Here is a 19950-nt window from a genome sequence, read left to right on the forward strand (position 1 = left end):
GGCACCGCCAGCGCACCCACCCTGCACAACGGGGACCCTCACGTGCGCTTCCCCAGGGCGGTGATAAACAGGCTCCCGCCTCCGGACACACGCACACGGAAACCCCTCGCGGACGCACACTGCGCCTTGAACGGGGTCGTGGGCCATGAGTGTTCGCGGTGGCAGGACCGCCCGGCTCGCTGGCACGCGTGTACCCAGGCGTAGGACACGAGCCTCGTCCCTGCACGACGCAGTGGCACGGGAAGATGGAGCCCGGCCGCCAGCAGGAGCCGCGGGGCGTAGACGTTGTGACCCCGGAGGGAGAGCGCGCGCGCTTCAGGCAGGTCTCCCGCCAGGAGGCGGCGGCTTGGCGCTCTGGCGCTGGGAGGAGCTCCCTGCGAGCCGGACCAGACACCGAGCCGGCCGTGCGCGGGGAATGCGCCCGGTGCCGCGCGCCTCCCCGGGCCGCCGGGCAGCCGCTGCCTGTTAATAATGGCCCGCTTGTTCCCAGCCGGCCAGCTGTGCAGCGCAGCACCGAGGCACAGATGTTCCGCGCCCGGGGCCGCCCGGCCAGCTGGTGCTCTGCCGGCGCCCGCCGGCCTCCCATCTTGGGGGCCAGCCGGCTGGTGCCCGTGGAAGGCTCGTCCCCGAGGCCGAGCTGGACAGACGGGCCGACGGACAGAGGCTCTTGGCCGGGGCGCCTGGAGCTGGGCCGGGTGGGCTGGGGTGCGGGTGCTGGGCTCGGGGCCACGGGGCGTCCATCCCAGAGCAGGCAGCGGAAATCGAGCGCACGGTGCGCGGTGCGCGCCCGCCGGCCCGTTGCCACGGCGACCGGGAACAGATGGCGAGTGAGCAACAGGCAGCATATGTCTCCGCGCGCTGACGCGAGCACAGATGGACGATGGGCAGGGGGCTGGCTCGCACCACGCCGGCCTTTCCTTCCCGTTGGGCGCGCCGTCGCCGCGGCAGCGCGAACCCGCTGGGCACCCGCGCGGGCGGCCTCCCTGCGCTGCAGCGCGCTGCCCCGCTTCCGTCCGTCCCCTCGCGGACTCGGGGGAAACCGGTCTCTGGGACAAACGCGGAGAGCAAGGGCACGCACCAGGCCGCAGTCGGGACACGCCCGTCTTCCAGAGCTGGTCCTGGCGAGCGTCGGGCTGGGGTGCAGTGAGGGCGCAAGGATGAGGCCCGCCGGCCACCCACGTTCCACATGGCGCTGGCCACTGCCCCTCGAGAGCAGCGCTGAGCGGCCTGCCCTCTGCCCAGCCTCCTCCGAGTCCCCAGCCCAGGTGTGGCCCTGCCCAGCGCACCTTCAGGTCCCCCATTCCCCAAGTCCTGCTGGGAGCCCAGTCCAGGTGCTGCTCGGACCTGTGGCGGTGACCTTCAGAACACTGCCCTGGGCCACACCCCGCAAGTGATCAGTGAGCCCTTCCAGAGCTAAACCAAACCAAACTCACTGCCGTAGCAAGCCCTCCTTGGGTTTCTGAAATGGTATCACTACGAAAATAGGTTGCCCCATGTTCCTTCCGAGGAGTGTGGCTGGTGGGTTGCCAGCCTTCTGGTTAGCAGTCAGGTGCCTTAGACGGTACGCCACCAGAGCTCCCCTTCCAGAGCTAATCACGCTAAAGGTCAGGGAGGCCTTGGATGGCCAGAGACCCCAACTGGCTATTTGAACCCAGGCACCCAGCGGGCACGGCGGTGGCCCATCCTTGCAGCTCCTGTGCCGCGTAGGGGGTGCTCCTGGAAGAGCACTCACCAGTCAGTGTGAGGCTGGCTGACTACCACTCACCTGCCCGTCTTGGCTCAGGGACACCGTGTCACACTCCCACACAACCGCCAGCACACCCCAGCACTTGAGGGCAGAGCCAGGCTGCTCCTCGCAACAGCACATGCACCGCGTAAAGGGCACAGGTACCTGAGGCCACGATCCGTCACAAACTCCTGAGGTGAGCACGGGCTACCTGCTTTGTGGGCAAGGGAACTTTCAGTGCCTACTAGAAACGGGCAGTAGCACCAACTGATAGACAGGTGGACTAGAGGAGAGCAAAATAAAGCCACAGTAGAAGAAAGGACACAGATGGACATGGACCCAGGGCCAGAGAGCAGGCGACATACAAAGCCCAGCTGGGTGCTCCCAGGGCACTGGCCAAGTTGACGACTCTGCCCCAAGGGGGACCAAGACCAGACAGGTGAGGACACAGCCTGGGGCAGCTGGGGCAGGACTGACTGTTCAGAGCCTGCAGCGTTTTGTGGGGGCTGAGGTCATAGGCATGGCGTCCCGTGACTTCACTGCATGTAAATGACACGTAACACTGGAAGTTGGCACAGTGGGAAGGCGAGCTCCGTGCTGGATCCAGTCCCACGGTGCTGCAGGGCGCCAGCAGGTGGACGGCCCCTACCCCTTGGCCACCCTCATCCCTTCCGGGTGAGCGGTCCACAATCTGCTCTCTGATGGGACCCAGACTGTTACTGTGAAAGCCTGGGTGAGAGTCAGAGTGCCCGTGAACCCTTGCTGAGCGAACGTGGAGGTGTGTCCCACACCGAACAGACCCCCCCAGGGTGCATAGGGCCCCCATACTCTTAGGGTGCAGACCATCCCCCAGGGTACAGACCCCACATACCCTCAGGGTACAGACCCCCTCACAGTCCCAGGGATGTCAAGCCCCCACCCAGACCTCAAGCTGCAGCGCCCACATCTCCAGATTTTGCTCAAGGCATCAATCAAAGTGGTTTCTTAAATATCTTAAAGGAATATAGTTTACATTCCTTTTATGAGCATAAAACTGAAATCTGGCTAAGAAATGACTGATCTGCCAGAGGCCTGGTGCCTGGGCCGCCGGGGCTACATGCGTCACGCGTGTGCTGCATGCAGGCCTGTCTCCTGCCCAACATGCAAATGTCATGACACACGCAAACGTCATGACGCACATGGGGACTTAGTTACCCCAACACCCACTAACTTCCAGATGGCAGGGTCTGGGATAAGCCTGTGTGAGAAAGACCACCGTCAGCAACTAGCAACGGGTGCAGACACCCAGGCCCGGGCTACAATGGCCCCCTCACCTTGAGAAGTCCTCAAAGTGCCTGGGACAGTCCAGAGGCTGCAGACATGGTGAGGTGGGGACACAGGAAGACTGCAGGCCCCATGCTGGGGGCCCCACAGGGACAGTGGGAACTTGCTGGAGGGAGGGCAGAGTGAATGGTTGCCTGGGGTCTGAGTCCCTCCCCAGTGGGTGGCTGGGTCCTGCACCCACAGCTGGCCTCTTGATCTCCACACCCTCACAATCAGTGAGGCTGGATGTCCTTCTGGAAGGTGCCGTGGTCTCACGGGAGTCAGCAGAAAAGTGCATGACAGAGCGGCGTCCCCAGACCATTACACGAGGATCCTCGGAGCTGGGTGGTGACACGAGGACACAGCACCTCAGCCCTCACTGGAGTGGGGACCAGAGCAACGGGGGCCCGGCCCTCCCCATGGCAGGGGAGGGGCACCCCAACTCTGCCCACAGGGGACACAAGGAGCCCCGGCTCTTCCCATGAGGGCAATGACACCCCAACTCTGCCCACAGGGGATACCTGGAGCCCTGGCTCCCCCCACAGGGGCATGACACCTCAACTCTGCCCACAGGGGACACCTGGAGCCCCGGCCCCCCCATGGGGACATGACACCCTAGCTTTCCCCAGGGGAACGCCCGGAGCCTGGCCCTCCCCAGAGGTGGGACGCGGCACAGAGCCTCAGCGCAGCCAGCTTCTGCTCCGAGGTCAGCCAGGTCCACAGGGAGTGGCCCGGGAGTGGCCTCCCACTCTCTGCATGCTTCTCTCCTGAGACGGTGGGAAAACGTGGTGCCCCCGTCTCCTCCTCTGAGCCGACATGGCCACTTGGGGAGGATGCAGAGCCAGGCAGCCCCTTACGCCCACCGTGGCTGCTGCCCTCTTGTTGCCCTTTGTCTTGGTCTTGGGTCCCACAGGCCAGCATCCTGGGTGGAGAACTGTGTTAGGAAGGAACTCTTGGGCCCACGGAACTGAACTCAGGAAACGTCACGCTGACCCAGCACTACCGCAGTCACAGAGCACAGGTGCCTGACCCTTGTGCGACCCCTCCCCTCCCCCCTACCCCCACTCAAGGAGCCGCCATTAACAAGAGTGAAGACCGAGCTCCTTCCCTGTCAACGCGGCAGACTGGCCACAGGGAACGAGCAAAACCACCTCACTCCCCACGAGAAACTAGCATTACGGCAGTAGCAGCTTTGACGAAGGGCAAAGTTAAAAAGGAATCTAAACATGGGTGTTGTGCGCTAGGATCCCGAAGGGTGTGCACCAACTTCAGGGAGGGCTGTGACCCCAGAGGCCTGCTGCCACGGTGCTCTTACACACGCGAGGCGTACTCCTCACACGTGAGGTACTGCACCCCCCATGAGCATGATGTCCTGCTCCTACACCTGTGACGGGCTTGAGGCAGTGGCCAAGTGGCAAGCTCCTCACACGTAACGTACTGCACCCCCCATGCTATCACACATGGTATCCTGCTCCCACACCTGTGACAGCCTTGAGGTGGTGGCCAAGTGGCCAACCCGGGGAGGCCACCCAAGAGGAGGAAGTGTTCTGCTCCTTTATTCTTTTCACAACACGTGCCTGCCTCCTCACACAGGTCTGTACACGCACGAGTGTCCAAGGACACAGCCCGGGGGCGGATGAGGGCTTGTGTTCTGGGCGGGACAGTGGCGGAGCCTGTGCCTACGAAGCCTGTGCAGGGTTCTGGCCACGCACATCGTCTGCGGCTGCCGCTCTTCCTGCCGAGCCACGTGACACCTGCCCCCTACATGACACACAGCATGCGCTCGTGACGCCACATCAACTCCACGTTCAGACGACCCTGCTCCTCTGCAAAGGGCTCGACTTGTCCGCCGAAGGTCACTTGGACCACCTGGAACAGAACAAGCTCAGTAAACACCTGGAAAGGGAACAGCCCCACAGCCCCGAGTGGACAGGCAACCAGAGCCAGCCTCTCTGCTCCTCACTGACAGGGAGGCCCTGTGTGGGGTGGAGCTGGGGTGTGTGGGGCTAGGTGTGGACATGTGTGCATGTGTATAGGTGGTGAGGGGCTAGGGTGTGAGAGCGAGCTGAGAGACACAGGAAGGTGAGGTATGGGGAACAGAGTGAGGTACAGAGGCTGGAGTGCTGTGACCGTTGGGGCTGCGTGTTAGCGTTGTTAGCCCACAATTCTGAGCGGTTTAAGCAGTTGTGATGTGGGTTTTTCCTCACGATGAGATCTGATGTATATGTTTTGAGCAGCCAATCCAGTGAAAAGGAATTTCCCTAGGGTTGTGGCCTGCTTCTGATATATTTATGGACATCCTGGGAAAATGAGGGAACCTTCTGTGGATCTGGGTCCTGTTGTGCTGCCTAACTGTCCGTGAGCAAACGATCCACCATTCGGCCTGGAGATCTCGGATTCATCATTCGTTGGAGTCAACAGCTGGTGTGCTGACCGCCAGCCTTGAGCTCGTCAGCCCCTGCAGCTGCGAGAGTCGGGAAAAGCCTCCAGCTGGATTTTTGATCAAGAACTTGGGACCTGCCAGCTTCTGTAAGAGTGTGAGCCATTTTCCTAAGATCAATTCTCTGTCTCTCTCCAAGCTTTACTGCTTTTGCTTCTCTAGAGAACCAGCCTACCACAGGTGCGTTAACAGTGAATCGATGAGGAAGATTCTGAGCCTTTCTTGGAGAACTCTGCCACGTTTGTTACTGAGTTACACTTTGACCAATTCCAACTGCGCTGAGCCGTCTGGCCCAGCACGGGTACCGTCACGACCAATCTTCACTCTGCTAGAACCTGCAGTGACTTTAGGCCTTCACCCTGAATGGTGAGCGTCACCACAGGGTGCTCACGTGCCAAATGGCCCTTGGTTCTCTCGAGACGCTGTGCCCTGCTTGGCAGGTTCCCAGCGATGTGAACCAGTGGCCCTTCCCTGACGCCCCCCATGGCGCCTGCCACCTCCCTGCCGTGCCCTCTGCCTGTCGTGCTGCCCCCACCCTGTCCCCTCTGCCCTGTACTGCGCTGCTCTCTCCCATGAGCTGGTGCTAGCTTCTAGCTAGAGCCCTGGTCTCTGCATCACCTGTTGACACCCGTCATCACCACAGCCTGGACAGCTGTAATGGTTGATGCCTCCAATGACAGGGCCACTGCTGAGATACTGACGTATGCTAAGCACCTGATGTACACACATACTCTCCCGTAGCCTGGAGGGGGCTGCTGTCCTTGGGAGGAGGGGCTGCCAGGCAGGGGACAAACCCACACCTGCTGTCTGCCTCCTACCCATACACCTCGCCCGGCATTCCCACCCAAGCCCAGGTGCTGCACCTAAGTCCAACACCTGGGCCCTTGGGCTTCCTCCCTGTCTCAGCTCCCATGGTCCCACTCCTGTGAACGCCAAGACCCTTGTCAAGTGTGTGTGGGGAACAGAAACCACGGAGAGCTTGCACACTCACATGTGTACACACTTCCACTGATGTGCACACGAGCTGTGAATGCACACACTCACCCATACATACGTACTCACAATGCATGCACACACCCATGCACACAAACACACCCACACACAGTGCATGCAGAAATTCCCCCATGCACATGTGAGTTTACTGTGCATGCACACACTCACCTGCACACATGAGCTCACCATGCATTCACACACACATGTATACATGCTCACACACACTCATGCAGGCACGCTCACTCACACACATGCTTACCTGTGTACACATGCTCACCCGTGCACACACACATGCACTCACCTGCATGAGTTCACCATGCATTCACACACAGGCGCACACACTCGTGGACACATATGCTCACCTGTACACACACGAGCTCACTGCGTATGAACATACACGTGTGCACACACCATGCAGACGCTCACCATGCACGCACACACAAACCTGTGTAGCAGCTCACTGTGCATTCACACGTATGCACATACACCCTCACATACATGAGCTCATGATGCATACACACACAGGTGTGCACACTCACCTGCACACGAGATCACCATTCATTCACACACACACACCCATGCACAGGCATGCTCACTCACACACATGCCTACCTGTGTACACATGCTTACCCATGCACAAACATGAGCTCACTGTGCATGCATACACACACAGGTGCATACACACACATGCTCACCCACGGACACAAGCTCACCGTGCATGCACACACATATTCACACAGCATCTCACCGTGCATTCACACACATATGCACACACGAGCTCACCATGCATGCATACACATGCACACTCATGCACACAAGCTCACCGTGCATGTACACACACATGCACACCCACCCACACCCAAGCTGAATGCATTCACACACATGTGCACACCCGAGTTCACTGTGCATGCACAACTCCCCCCACACAAGAGCTCACCATGCATTCACATACATACCTGCACACAAGCTCACTCACACGTTTTCACCTGTGCACACACACTCACCCATGAGCACACACGAGCTCACTGTGCATACACACACGCATGCTCACCCACGTGCACACACAGGTGCACTGTGTGGAGCTGTCCACAGCATTTCTTCCCGTGGTTTACAGAGCAGAAGGGCTGAGGGCCTATCTCCTATAGAGATCTGGAATCTGGGGTCCTGAACTGCTTGTCACCTTCACTGACTCCCTCTTCTGGGTCTACTATGAGCTCTGGCGGTGCAGTGATTAAGGCACTGGGCTGCGAACCAGAAGACTGGCAGTTTGAATCCACAAGCCACTCCGCAGGATAAAGACGAGGTAGTCTGTTTCCTTAAAGAAATCCGGGGTCGGGGGAGGGTTGCTACGAGTCGGAACTGCCTCCATGGTGGTGGGTTTGGTTTGGTTTTGGGTTTACAGAATGATTTATATATGAAGAAAGGTAAGAGGCTACAGAGAGAAAGCGGACAAATTCTTCTGTTCTTGCTTCTGCTGACAACTCCCAGACAAACCCAACCCTACCTCCCAGCGATGTTCACCCTTATCAACTGGCATCAAACAAGAATGCAGAGAATGCACACTCTCCTCCTTGAGATCCAAGGCACCTGGAGGGCTGGGTGCCTCCCAGGCAGTTCTCAGAATGCAGCTCACTGCACCTCCACTGCCCATACCGCCTCCTTCCTGCAACTCGGGGCGCTCAGGGCAGATGGGCTTCCCCTGCTGCCCCTCGCCTGCTGCTGGGGTGCTGGCAGTGCACTGTGGGGGCTTCGGTGAGCTCATTACCCCGCTGATGAGAATCTTTCCAAGCTCTCAGGCCCATCTACAGCAGTGACAGGCTGCAGCCTCACTCGGCCCGGTGAACTGCAGCTTGCAGGCGGGACCCGGAGGTCCCTCAGACGCTCTGACGAGGATCCTCAGCAAAGCGCCCCAGCAGAGGCTGGTCTGCAGGCTACCACTGCCCAGCGTGAGGCATGCAGCACACTGTCAGGTCAGCAGGCAAGCACGCTGCCCCTCCTGACTCGGACAGACTTCGCGCGCTGCCACTGCTGCAGCAATCGAGTCCTAACCATGTGTGGTAGTTAAGGTTGTGTGTCAACTTGCCTGGGCCTGGCTGAGTGACTGGGCTGCTGGTGTAGTGACTCCCCATGATGAGACTGGCCATCGGCTCCATGGTGGAATCTACTGGGGCAGCTGAGCTGCTCCTTAGCGATGTGGTCTGGTTCCAGCACATAAAGAGAAGTTTCGAGAAAGTTCTTTGAGCTTTTCAGCACACTTGGACCCAGCATGCAGCCAAGTCCTCATTCAGCAGCCTGACATGCTTCCTGCCGATCTCGGACTGTCTCTGGACTTGAACTAGTGGCCGGCTGTGTTGTTTGGTAATCTTGGGACTGTGCTATTTTTTGTCAACCTTGGGTTTATCAGCCTCAGCAGCCAGCAGATGTATGAGTTAAGAGAAGCCTCCAGCTTCGGTGGGCCAGAAACAAGAGGCAGAGCTGAAGCCCAAGGTTGAGGGGCCTTCACCAGCCCCTAGAGCTGGTACTTTGAACTTAGGCCTCTAGCCTCCAAAATTTTGAGAATAAATCCTGTTTGTTCAAGCCTTCCATCTGTTGTATTTCTGTTAGAGCAGCACTAGGTAACTAAAACGCCACACTCACTCAGGCCCAGGACCCAGTGTGTCACAGAAGTCCCCATCCCTGGTTGAGCGTGGCTCTGAGGACCTCACGTGCATGGAAGCCCTCATCTCTGGTGGAGCACATGGCAGAAGGGAGCACTCACCGGGAAGATGACACAGGACTTCTCCACTGGTCACGCTCATGCTGTCGGCTTCCTGGGCCGGAGGGAAAAACCGAAAGCAGGAGTTCAGCCTCTGCACGTTCACACGGGAGCCACTGCATGTCCCTGAGTACCTTTCACAGTGACAACTCCTCCAACATTTATCCTCCCCAAGCACTGGAACAGCCACGGGCCAGCTGCCTTTGGGGGCAGGTGCTGTTCTGTTTTCAGTGTGGCCACCTGTCAATAACAGTTTCCTCTAGTTGTTCCGTCCAAGTGGGAGGACCTGACTCAGGGAGCATGGGAGGAAGCATAGAGCTGCCCCTGTGCCACAGCTGGACACTGGGCACTGCCCTGGGTTGGGATTTCCTCTAGCACAGAGCAAGACAGCCCTGGTGCAGCTCTCTGGTCCGCAGAGCAGTTGCTGCCCCGTGCCTTGGCAGAGGGCAGGCACTGGGCCGGGCATCAGGAGGGGCCTCCACTGGCACACAGGGCAGTGGTTTTCCAGGCTTTGAAGATGCAGTCTTCCCACAGAGCTCTCCAGCTGCTTCCCCCTGACACCTCTAGGAGAGGTGTGAGGTGGGCAGAAGGAGGTGTCCAAAACCAGTGGGGGCTCCAGCATCCCCAGGGATTTACAGCAGCAGCCTCCTGGCTCCAGGGGTGAGGGGCTGAGAACTGCCTGGGGAATTTCACACGTTCCACCTCGACAGCTGGCCTGCAGCAGGGGCCACAGTGGGGGGCAGGAGGGTTCCTCATGAGCTGCCCTTTGTTCCCTAGGACAAGGCTTAGCTCCCCTCAGCATCTGAGACACACCCAAGGCTTCCAGCTGGCCACCTGGGCCAGGTGAGGCTACCACCTCTGGCTGGGACTCAGGAGTTTCCTACTCCACTTTATGCCTCGGTGTGAGGAATGAGGCTGAACGGGGACCAAGCACCCGACACGCCCCATCTGGCTAGGTGGGGTCAGCACCGGCTGCTAGCTGTGTGCAGTTACCAGGCTCTTAGTGTTTCCACCAACACCAGAACCTCACATTAACTGTGCTCTAGAAATGATCTCTACTTTCTTCCTGGGCCCTGTCTGCGTCTCCGGCGACACAGCATGACCCGCCCCCGGACAGCCACACACATTACTCAGAAACACACGAGTCCAGAGATGTGTCCACCACCAGTTTCCTGAAACGTCCCTCCAGGGGAGGCGAGCTGCAAAGGCCACAGTCCATGCTGACATCTTGCCTCACAGGAGACTCTGAATCCCTTCCACCTCTGTTCCCAAACTCCTACATGGACGCCGACCCAGCCCAACACCTCATGTACCTCGACTCCAGGGGCTCCCCACCCATCTGACTCAAAGAACTGCTTATCAGAAGGGTCGGTGTCACCCAGGCAGCCACCATCAGCTCTGGCTGTGGAGGCCATTAGGGTTTCACTACTCCTGAGTGGCCTGGAAGAGGCAGGACAGCTTCTCAAGGTCTTGCTGCCCTGCTGGAAGCTCAGGTCACACAGTGACCATGCGGCCGATAAAACGGGAAGGGTTTCTGCAAGCCCTGTGGAGGAGGCCTGCACTCCCCAATTCTCCCTCCCCAGGCCACTGCTCTGGCCAAGACCCCTTTCACTTGGTGACAGTGAGGTGAGAGGCAGATGTCCAGGATGCTCCCTGCCTCCTGTGTCACTCAGGAGCTGGGCTGTGGGATCTGTGTTCAGTGTGACTCAAGATGAACTTGCGCCCCCACACAGCTTCTCTGAGCGCTCGCTGGCCTGTCGGTCACGGTGGGCATCCTCATGCCAATAGCCTTGCTTGTTGGGCTTTCAAGTCACATGTAAGTACTGTCCTGAAACAGCGTTAGACACAGAAACGGGCTGGGTCGTAATCTGCAGTTAGACACACACACACCAACCTTCAGGACATCTGGGGTCAGGTGAGAAGCACAGACAAGTTCAGTGAAAGCCAACGCCCAGTCAGCCCAGCCATGGCTCAAAATGAAGTCCCACTGCCCCATGGCTCCTCTGGGCGCTCACTGGCTTGTTGGCCATGGCGGGCATACTCACACCAATCAGCCTGGCTCACTCCCATGTGCCAAGTGCTGTCCTAAAACAAAGTGTGCCCATCATGGTGCCTGCCATGGACTGCCAGAAGAGACAAATCTGTCCTAAAGAAGGGCAGCCAGCACGCTCCTTCAAAGGGAGAATGGTCAGACTTTGTCTCATGTACTTTGGACAAGCTGTCAGGCGGAACCAATCGCCCGAGAACGACATCAATACTTGGTAAAGTTAGAGGGTCAGCAATAAAGAGGAAGACCCTCAAAGAGATGTGTGACATGTTGGCTGCAACAATGGGCTCAAGCCAGTGACAACTGTGAGGCTGGTGCAGGACCCATCAGTGTGCTGGTCTGTTGTACATGGGGTCACTGTGAGTCAGAACCCACTCCATGGCTCCTAACACAACAACAAGAAGGATGAAGAGGACTCCCAAGAAAGCAGGTGCTCTTCTCTGCAGTCCACCAGAAACAGGACAATGACAATGACTCTGAGAGCCGCTGTGGTGACGACCGTCACCCTCTGAGCCCCTGTGGTGATGAGCCTCGCCCCCCAGAGTCTCTGGGGTGATGACCCTCACCCCCCAGAGTTTCTGTGGTGATGGCCCTCATCCCCCAGAGTCTCTGTGGTGACAGCCCTCACCCCCGAACCCCTGTGGTGACAACCCTCACCCCCCAGAGTCTCTGTGGTGATGGCCTTCACCCCCACAGCCCCTGTGGTGACAGCCCTCATCCCCACCTGTGTAAACATACTGCCTCAGTCATACCTCAGATGCCAACACTTAGCTCCACCCATCCCTGGGGCACTAAACCCCTAGACCAACTGAGTTCTCAACCCTGCTGGCCCACTGCTCTGGACCCCCTACTCTGCCTCTTTCTCCAGGTCTGGCCCCAGCAGGCCACACTCCAGCCGCTCTGACAAGATCTCCAACACCACACTCTCTTGTTCTGCACACAACCTGTTCAGCTCACCCAGTTCCCTTCTCAACTCCATCACTTCTGGTGCACTGGGAGCAAACTCCCTCCGCTGAGTGCCAGCTGAAGTGCTCTCGGTCTGATTTCAACCTGCCCCAGAGCCGGGACCACGTTGCAAGTCACCTGGACCCGGACTGGGAGCGAGACCTCTCCCCTCTGCAGGGAACAGGTCAGAGCTGGGCACCCACCATCCATTCAAGTCTGCGTCAGAAGGACAGACTGCCGGACACTGAGATTCCCGGCCAACAGAACTGGAAGAAACCCACCTCTTTGTGGTGTTGTCGTTGTTCTAGGTGCCACTAAGTTGGCTCTGACTCACAGCGACCTCACGTACAACAGAGCCAGGTGCTGTGCCAGCCTCACGATCCCTGCTACATCTGAGCCCACTGCACCCACCGTGTCAGGCCATCTTGCTGAGGGTCTTCTCCTTTTCTGCTGACCCTCCACTCACCAAGCATGTTACCTGTTTTGGTTACCTAGTTCCACTGCCACTCTAAGACACATACCACAAATGGGTGGCTTGAACAAACAGGGATTTATTCTCTTACAGTTTAGGAGGCTAGAAGTCTGAGTTCAAAGTCCCAGCTCTAGGGGCTGGGTGAAGGCTCCTTGACCCTGGGCTTCAGCTTTGCCTCTTGCTCCTGGCCCACTGAAGCCAGAGGGTTTTCTTAACTCAGGCAGCTGCTGGATGCCAAGACCGACAAACCCCAGACAGACAAGTAAAACGGCACAGTCCCCAAATTATCAAACAACACAGCAGGCCACTGGTTCAAGTACAGGAATAATTCTATAATCAGCAGACTACTGAATGAAGACTCAGTTAAATGCAGGGTCCGAACACACCAAAAAGCTCAGAGACCTTTCTCAAAGCTTCTCCTTCTATACAGGACGCAGACCACGTCCCACGGGCGGCTACTCAGCTGCTCACAGAAGATTCCACCTGGAGCTGGTTACAGCCTCATCACGGGGAATACTGCCTCCAGCTGCCCAGCCACTCCGCCGGGCCCAGCCAACCTGAGCTACCACAATATCCTTCTCGAAGCAGTGGTCCCTTTGAACACGACCAAAGCAGGTGTGCTGAAGTCTGGCTATTTTCACTTCCAAGGAGCATTCTGGCTGCGCTTCCTTCAGGACAGATTTGTTCGTTCTTCTGGCCGTCCATGGGATTTCCACGATGCTTTGCCAGCCCCACAATTCAAAGGCAGCAACTCTTCGGTCTTCCTTATTCACTGTCCAGCTCTCATATGCATACAAGGCGACTGAAAAACATCATGGCTTGGGTTAGGTGCACCTCAGCCTTCAAAGAAACATCTTTGCTCTTCGGCACTTTAAAGGGGTCTTTTGCAGCACACTTGCCCAGTGATCGTCTGATTTCTTGACTACTGCTTCCACGGGTGTTGACTATGGATCCAAGTGAAATGAAATCTTTAATAAGTTTAATCTTGTCTCCATTTATCATGATGCTGCTTATTGGTACAGCTGTGAAGATTTTCGTTTTCTTTATGTTGAGGTGCAATCCATACTGCAGACTGTAGTCTTTATTCTTCACCACTAAGTGCTTCAAGTCATCCTCACTTTCAAAGTTGAGTCATCTCCATATGGCAGGTTGTAAATGAGTCTTTCTCCAGTCCCGATGCTGTGTTCTTCATACAGTCCAGCTTCTCAGATCAGTTGCTCAGCATACAGATTGAGTAACTGTGGTAAAAGGATACAACCGTGATACACTCCCTTCCTGGTTTTAAACTATGCAGTAGCCCCTTGTTCTGTTCAAATGACAGCCTCCTGGTCTATGGATGGGTTCCTCATGAGCACAGTTAAGTGTTCTGGAATTCCCTTTCTTCTCAATGTATCCGTAACTTGTTATTACCCCCACAGTCAAATGCTTTTGAGTAGTCAATAAAACACAAGCAAATATCTTTCTGGTATTCTTTGCTTTGAGCCAAGATCCATCTGACATCAGCAACGATATCCCTCATTCCACATTCTCTTTTGAATCCAGCCTGCATTTCTGGATGTTCTCTGTCAATATACTGCTGCAACCATTTTTGAATTATCTCCAGCAAGATTTTAATTGCATGCGATTTTAATGATATTGTTCAGTAATTTCCACATTCTATGGGATCATCTTTCTTTGGAATGGGCACAAATATGGATCTCTTCCAGTCAGTTACCAGGTAGCTGCCTTCCAAATCTCTTGGCATAGCCCAGTGAGTGCCTCCAGCACGGCATCTGTTTGTTGAAACATGTCAATGGGTATTCCATCAATTCCTGGAGCCTTGTTTTTTTTTTTTTCCAATTCCTTTAGTGCAGCTTTGACTTCTTCCTTCAGTACCATCGGTTCTTGATCACATACCACCTCCCGAAACGGGTGATCATTGACTGATTCTTTTGAGTACAATGACTCACATCTGGATTAGGAGAGCCCTGGCTAACAGAGTGTGAAGAACTCGCCTTCCGGTTTCCTCTAAATCTGTGGATGGCAGGCTCTCCTGGGCTGGCTTGTGCCAGTCACAGTGGCTGTCTCTGCGAACGTTCACAAGACGCCCTCTTGGCACAGACCTGCCTTCAGAGAAGACTTCTGCCAGGTGGAGGTGCTGCCTGGGGAGGAACTGGAATTGCAAGCAACAAGCTTCTCGCAGGGTTGGCTGATGGCAGAAACTAATCCCAGTCCACATGGGCAGCTCCAGCTTGTTTGCTTTATTTCAGATGAGTTTCTAAAAGAACGCCATTGTTGATGTATAATTAATATTTGTTTTTCAGTAAGAAAGCCTGTTTTATAAAAGAGTTCAATATCCACATTCAGACAGACAACAGAGGTAAAACGGGAAGGCTGAACCCCACCCACGGTGTGCCAGATGCAACCCTTTGTTTCCAGTCCTGACAGTCGCCCTGTGAGATATGCCTCAGACCCAGACCAGAATGGGTGCAGGATGCAGGACCTGGCTGAGGTCAGGTCACGCTGAGCGTGGAAGGAGGCTCAGAGACACAGCCTGTCTGATGCCAGAGCAGCAGACGCCTCTGGAAAATGAGAGGTTTGTAGACCTGGAAACTCTTCCCACTCCCAGGGCTTCCCAGGCACATCTGAGAGCCATACAGGTCTACCTCAACCTGACTCCTACGGTAGGCTGGATTAGGCACGTTCCTGATGCGTTCTGTCAGGGACAAACACATTCCTCCCTTCTTATCGCTCACAGAATCCAGAGCTAGAGGGGACATTTAGAGGGAACATCAGGCCCGATGCCAATGAAGGGCCCAAGGGACCACGTCAGGCAAGTGTCTGAGGTGGAGAAAGACAGTGGACGGACAGACATATTTAGTACATGCATCATGTCCTGCCTTTGGCACCGGGAAAACCCAGTAAGGACACGTGACAGCTAAGGGTGCCAACACAGCCACACACAGCAGCCCACCCGCGTGGGCCCTGCCTTCACTTTCAGCCTCACCATCTGCACCCCGATGGTCTCCTGTCCATCCCGTCTGCCACATCTTGGACTCAGAGGGGAGGAAAGGAGGCTAGGTAATAGGCCCTGCTCCTTCCCAGCAGACCCAGCGGGACACACGGCCAGCAGGAAAAGGAGAAGGAGGCTCTACCCCAGGGAGACTGTTCTCACCCACTCAGATGACTCCACCAAAGGCAAGGCCAACAGCATGCCAGCATGTCACTCACCTGCTCTGGTGGCCACTGCTGTCCCATCCTACTCTCATGTGGGGCCTGATCCCTGGGTGCCACTCATAATGTCATCAAGGGTACTGGGCATCTGAGGTGTGGCAGGACGGGCCGTGATGCCTGCTCAGCTCTGAGCCGACCACATCGAGTCAGCATGGCACTGAGGCACATTCAAGCCTGTCAGTCCAACATGGCCAGTCCCACTCCCAGCTTCCCGTCTAAGGCCTAAAGTGTGATGCACTTGGGACAGTCCAAGGACCCAAGGAACATGGGGCAGGGTAGGCACCTCTCCCACCATGCTGGGTCCCATCACCACAATGCATGTCACCAGCACGGACCCAAGTGTCCTTGAGGCCTCTAAGGCTCAGCCCTCGTTCGCTCGTGGGCCCCCAACCTTTCCAACAGCTTCTCCTGCCTGGAATGGCCTCCCTCAGACATGGGGCCTGCTCACCATCCTCACCTCAGACCTCAGAGAGAGCTTCCCAGACACCTTACTTGAGATGGTGGAGGGAGGGGGACTGACAGACAGGGAGGGCAAGGCTTGGCCTTCCTTTCCGGACAGCTGTGCTACCCGACCCCAACCGCTGCTCGCTGGCTGAAGGAGTGAAGACCCAGGAGGAAACACGTCTCCTCACAAAGTGTCTGTATGTGGGTTTTGCTCGTAAAGGCCTAGAATCCCTAAGGGCCTTTTGCCAAGTCCCAACCCTTCACTGAGCTGCTTCCCTCAACTTGAATTTGCACAGTAATCGAGAAACGCCAGTCAAACGCTGTTTCTCGTCTGCGTAACAACTTTCAGTGGCTCCACCGCCCAACTCTGGGGATGGCAGCACAGTCGATGATACCTGCCCCAGTGCCCTCCCACCGCGGTTCCTCCCAGCAGGCCCGATGTCCCTGCTCTCCCTGCCCAGGCTGACAAGCTGATGGCAGCTGTCTGCCTGAGCACCCCTCAGTGTGGGAGCACACGCAGGCTTCTGCATACACACCAGACTCCAGGGGGCACTGTGTGCCATCAGGGCAGGCCGTGCCCACCTGCCTCCCAGCATGCCTGTCCCCGTGGGTGTGGAGTCCATCCTGTGTGAGGAACTGCCCCACAGCCTAGGCTGGAGTCCAGAGAGCAGACTCCCAATAGACCACCCACCTCCCGACTGGCACAGGGACAGTAGCACCTCACAGACACCGGTGGGGCTGCACTGGCTGTCATCATCTTACCTGGCCCCTGGTCCATCCAGGGCTGCCCTCGGCCTGGGCGGCCGCACCTGGAGCTCATCCTTTGGGAGCGGGAGCCCTGTCTTGTCCACTGCCCTGCAGAACACAATCAGCACTTCAGGAGCCGTCAAACATCTCTCTGAGAGCCCATAAGGGCAGCAGGAAGGAGGGACTGGGCCCCTGACAATGTACACAGAGGTGCCACCCGAGAAGAGTCAGAGAAGTGACTGGGCCCACCAACGATGCAGATGGGGCTGCCTGAGAAGGGTCAGTGGTGGGGCCAGGCCACTCAGAAGGCTGACATGGGGGAGAACAGGATCTGACTGGCTTTGTCCACCATCACTGTTCATGTGGGCCTGCGTTGGGGCAGCAGGCAGAGCTGCCAGGCCCCAACATGAGGACTAGCCCCCATCCGCCCCAGCCAGAAGGGTCTAGTCCCCCAGCAGAGCTGTGAAAGTAGAGGAATGAGCAGCGTAACACAGGTGCCAGGTCCAGGGTGTGCTGGGTTAACTGAGATTGCTGAACACCTGCACCGGAGTCCCCAGTCTTCCAATCCTCATTGGTTGGTAGGAGACAGCAGGGGACAGAGAAGGGAAGACGGACAGGGCTGGTACTGCTGGGCGTCAGGATGAGAGCCTTCCTGCCATTACCCTCTCCCTCCTGGGGATGGGGGGGCACTCAGAGCAGTCCCCAGGGTAGCTGACCTCACATAGCAAGTTAACAAGCTGCTGGGAGTAAGCCACAGGGCTGAGGCCAGCAGGTCCTGAAAACACCCCATGGGCAGTGGTTTGGGGTTAGTTCTGTTACTCTAGCACTAACCAGATGAGCGTGTGAGTTAATAATAAAAAAAATGCAAAGATTACTAACAAAACGAGTGGCCTGGCTTCACTGAAGATCCAAGCAGCATCAAGTCTGCAGATGCATCTCCATCTCCTGGAGCACAAGCAAGCTCTTGCTGAAAGCTGCACGGGCACCTCACGAGGGTTCAACACACACCTAAGACCCTACCCCGCCTGACCCAGGATTCTGCAGGCCCACGGACGCGATCAGAACAAAGCAAGAGCCCTGTGCGGCAGGTGTGCGTGAAGCCTGGTTGCGCAGGGAGAGCTGAGAATGGGCGGAAGGGACAGGAGACGGCGTGGCCGCGCTTCAGGAGTTCCCCAGCGAGGAGGCAGGTGTGCTACAAGCCCCGTGTCATATGGGGCTGGAAGTCAGGCCACTCGGAGCACAGACACACTGCCACCTCAGTGATGGGGTTAAAGGTCGTTACGCGTTCTTAGATTTCTTTAGATCCTGAATTTTCCTAATTCCTTTTATCCAGTAAGTGGTCTGCTCTGGCCTCCAGGGAAGGCTGCCTGTCCTACAAGCTCATAGCACCAGCCAGAGCCCACCACCCTAAGCTCCCTTTTCCTCCTAGCTTCCTTGAATCCTCCTGCATCCTGGAGCACCACACCCACTCCTGTGGTGACCCCGTGCTGCACCCACCTGTAGGGTAAGAGCCCCAGTGCTGTCGGCTCCCAATGTGCCTACCCTCCCTCAGGCAGGCCTTGACCACCACGGACTTGAGGCTGTGGAACTGCGTCAGCCGAGACACCTGCAAACACAACACAGGTGTGAGCTGCACCTCATGGAACATGACCTGGACCCTGCGGGCAGCACTGGGCAGCGGAGTCCAACTGCAGGCCAGGCCCCATGGGCAGTGACAGACGTGGGAGCCCCTGACCACAGGCTGGACCCCGCGGGCAGCGAGGGGCTCTGCGAGCAGTGACAGGCCCTCAGCAGGCCGGTAACTCACACACAAGAACCTTTGGCTTCATCAGGTGGGGACCACAGTGTGACACCAGGTCCCACGACACAGCTGCAGACTGGGGTGAGCTCCTGTTTTCCTACCAACAGCTGGCACTATCTGTAAGGTGTGAGCCGACAGGACGAGACATGGTAGGACTCAGAGCCTCAGGCCAACAGGGCTGGCCCCCTGGCCTTGGCTGCACTGAAACTGCTCCTCACTGCTCTGCTTCCTCTCCACACATGAGTACAGCTGCTTCTGGGCTCTGAACACTCAGCTCCTGACACACGGGAGCAGTGAGTGTGTGACGGACTTGCGACCCAGGGCCTTCTCTGACGTGTCTCAACAGACCGACAGGCCCTGGCTTGATTGAGGCTGCCTTGTTCCTGCCCATGGACACAGGATACATCCCAACGGGCTGGCTTGACAGCCCGTTGGGAAACCTTCCCTGGATCGTACATTGACTGTCCCCACACACCTGGCCCAGCAGCCAATGCCCCTCCACTGGCCGCCGTCAGGAGATGTTTCCACACAGCCAGTCACACTGCACGTCAAGTCAGTGTGACGTGTGGGGGACTGCGTGTTCTCCAAGGGGAAGAATGGGAATGAGAGAGATGAGTGTGAGCATGAGGCTGGGGGCCTGGAGCAGAAGCTAGCCTCACGCCCTGGGCTTACAGAGCTACAGCCCTTCACCAGAGCCATGGTCCTAGGGCTGTCCTTGCAGACGCCCAAGGCTTGCTAAGCAGGTCTTTCTCTCCAGGGACCACGAGCACACAGCACAGCTGGTGAGCTGCTCGCTGGGATCCACAGACGTCTCTGTGCTCTCGTGTGTGTCCAGGCCACCGGCTTCCCACCTGTGACCATGCCCAATGGTGTCTGGCTGCCACGCCTGGCTGTTGTGACCACATCTGTCTACTGTGACCACATAGGCTCGTGCTGACTGTCCTGGCTGTGTCCAGCCACTGTGACTGTGCCTATGTCTGTCCTGAGGGCTGTGACCTTGTGTGAGAGCCGTGACCATGTATGAGGGCTGTGATTGTATGTGAGGGCCATGCCAATGTGTGAGGG

General features: G+C 57.2%; 1 protein-coding gene across 1 annotated transcript in view; it reads right to left on the reverse strand.

Moving 5' to 3' along the window:
• Nucleotides 1-9215: 9215 nt before the first annotated feature.
• Nucleotides 9216-19950, reverse strand: part of FAM120B (family with sequence similarity 120B) — a 70581-nt gene continuing 59846 nt past the window's right edge. The window contains exons 7-9 of the mRNA XM_042782260.1: nucleotides 18582-18690; nucleotides 17100-17192; nucleotides 9216-9271 (exon numbers count right to left, since the gene is read on the reverse strand). Coding sequence (XP_042638194.1) covers nucleotides 9216-9271; nucleotides 17100-17192; nucleotides 18582-18690 — 258 coding nt within the window. The remainder of the gene's footprint in view (nucleotides 9272-17099; nucleotides 17193-18581; nucleotides 18691-19950) is intronic.

The sequence above is a fragment of the Orycteropus afer genome, unplaced genomic scaffold (genome assembly GCF_000298275.1).
Source record: "Orycteropus afer afer isolate SDZICR_OR568_19922 unplaced genomic scaffold, OryAfe1.0 scaffold00273, whole genome shotgun sequence".
NCBI classification, from domain to species: Eukaryota; Metazoa; Chordata; class Mammalia; order Tubulidentata; family Orycteropodidae; genus Orycteropus; species Orycteropus afer.